This window comes from Pteropus vampyrus, unplaced genomic scaffold (genome assembly GCF_000151845.1).
Source record: "Pteropus vampyrus isolate Shadow unplaced genomic scaffold, Pvam_2.0 Scaffold223, whole genome shotgun sequence".
NCBI lineage: Eukaryota > Metazoa > Chordata > Mammalia > Chiroptera > Pteropodidae > Pteropus > Pteropus vampyrus.
The window spans coordinates 278793-280403 of NW_011889004.1; the positions used below are offsets into that span (position 1 = coordinate 278793).

The 1611-nt window shown below is 58.2% G+C and overlaps 1 protein-coding gene across 2 annotated transcripts in view; it reads right to left on the bottom strand.

Annotated features, from left to right (window-relative positions):
- OSBP2 (oxysterol binding protein 2) overlaps positions 1-1611 on the bottom strand; it is a 181352-nt gene that overhangs the window by 34388 nt on the left and 145353 nt on the right. For both annotated transcript variants that reach the window (XM_011373300.2, XM_011373299.2), the window contains exon 3: positions 848-1104. In XM_011373300.2, coding sequence (XP_011371602.1) covers positions 848-1104 — 257 coding nt within the window. The remainder of the gene's footprint in view (positions 1-847; positions 1105-1611) is intronic.

The window sequence follows — 1611 nt, forward strand, 5'->3', positions numbered from 1 at the left end:
CATTATATTCTCTGCCACCATGGAGAGATGCTCCCGGCTCCCAGTCATAATCATGTGGCTTCCAGAACCCAGGAGAGAGCAGCGACTCCTGTGGCTGTGCCTCTCAGTTTACAGACTGCCGTTACTCATTTGGCTATTGTCGGGTTGGCCTGTCCCATGGCAGCCTCCACTCTAAAGCTCTTTTAGCTAATGGAACCGCAATGCCACCTGCCACCACATGTGCATGCCCCGTCCTGTAGCATCTGCCTTACATCCGGGAAAAAGCAGTAGCAGCTGTTGTGGGCCAATGTGACAGTGAAGTCTCTACTATGCGGGCACAGCCAGCTGCTCAACCGGGGGCCCAGGCCCGAAACACCTGCAGCCTCAACCAGATTCCACACCCAACTCTGGTTTCCACCAGACAGTTAAAAAAAGAATGTTCTTGCCCGCCAACAGCCACGTGGATGACACAGAGCAGCAGTCCCCAACCTTTCTGCCACCAGAGACCGGTGCTCCTATGAGAATCTAATGCCTGATGATCTGAGGTATGAGCTGAGGCGGTGATGCCAGCGCTGGGGAGCGGCTGCAAATACGGATGAAGTTTCACTAGCTCCCCACTCTGCTTGCCTCCTGCTGTGCAGTGCAGTTCCTAACAGGCCACAGACTGGTACCGTCCAGGGTTTGGGGACCCCTGACATAGAGGATTGAGAGTGCAGGAGGGAGCCGGCTCTGGGAAATGACCTGAAGCCACCAGAAACAAAGTCCTGGTCTATCAAGGACCCCGGCCACCCACGCAGGGACTGAGGTGCTGGTGACGGGGAGCCACTTCCCTTTCGGGGAGCCCTGTGTCAGCCAGCACAGCACTTACGTTGATCATAGCATTTGATGTGATGCGGAAGAGGGTGGCCCGTTCGTTCACAGCCTTCAGTTTCTCACTGCTCTCGTACGGGATCCTGAGGCCATCCAGCTCGTTCAGGGAGCGCTGGAGTGCGGCGCCATGCTTGGTGATGAGGTCATTGCATGTGCTGAGGTCACCTAACTTCAAGGAGAGGCTTCGGATGGTGTTGTGGAGTTCGTTCTTGTCAGCTGGGGAGGTAGTCTCGTCGTCGTCGTCCCCAGAGTCATCTGTGGAGGGAAGCAGAGTTGCTGTGGTTATTAGTGACCGACGAGGCGTGAGAGGCCTGCCCAGCCTGGGCCCAGGAGGGAGGAGCAGGTAGCACCACTCAGAAAGGAGAGCGCCCTAGACGGTGTCAGTTCTTGCTCCGGGCCAGGGCGAGGTATCTACCAGCCTTCCCTGGGTGGGCACTGGGTGGGCTCAGGCCCTCCCGAGTCAGTGGGGAGGGATGTAAGCAGGGGCGGGCTTGAATGACAGGGCCTGAGCTGTGCTTTGGAGGGGGCAGACTTGCAGGCACCTGCCCACATGCAGGGGGCACCAGCTCCCCTAAGCTGTGACGTGCAGGCAAGGGTGGGCTGTGCTGGGTGGAGAGGTGGGGACTGCTGTGTAGGGGCAGCTCACATCCCAGGCCAGAGACTCAAATAAAGCCTGGCTCTTTTCACCACATCGCGGGGGCCCAGCCCAAACTGACCCTCACTTTCCCGCCAACCTTACTTTCCTCTCCACTCCCAGCCACG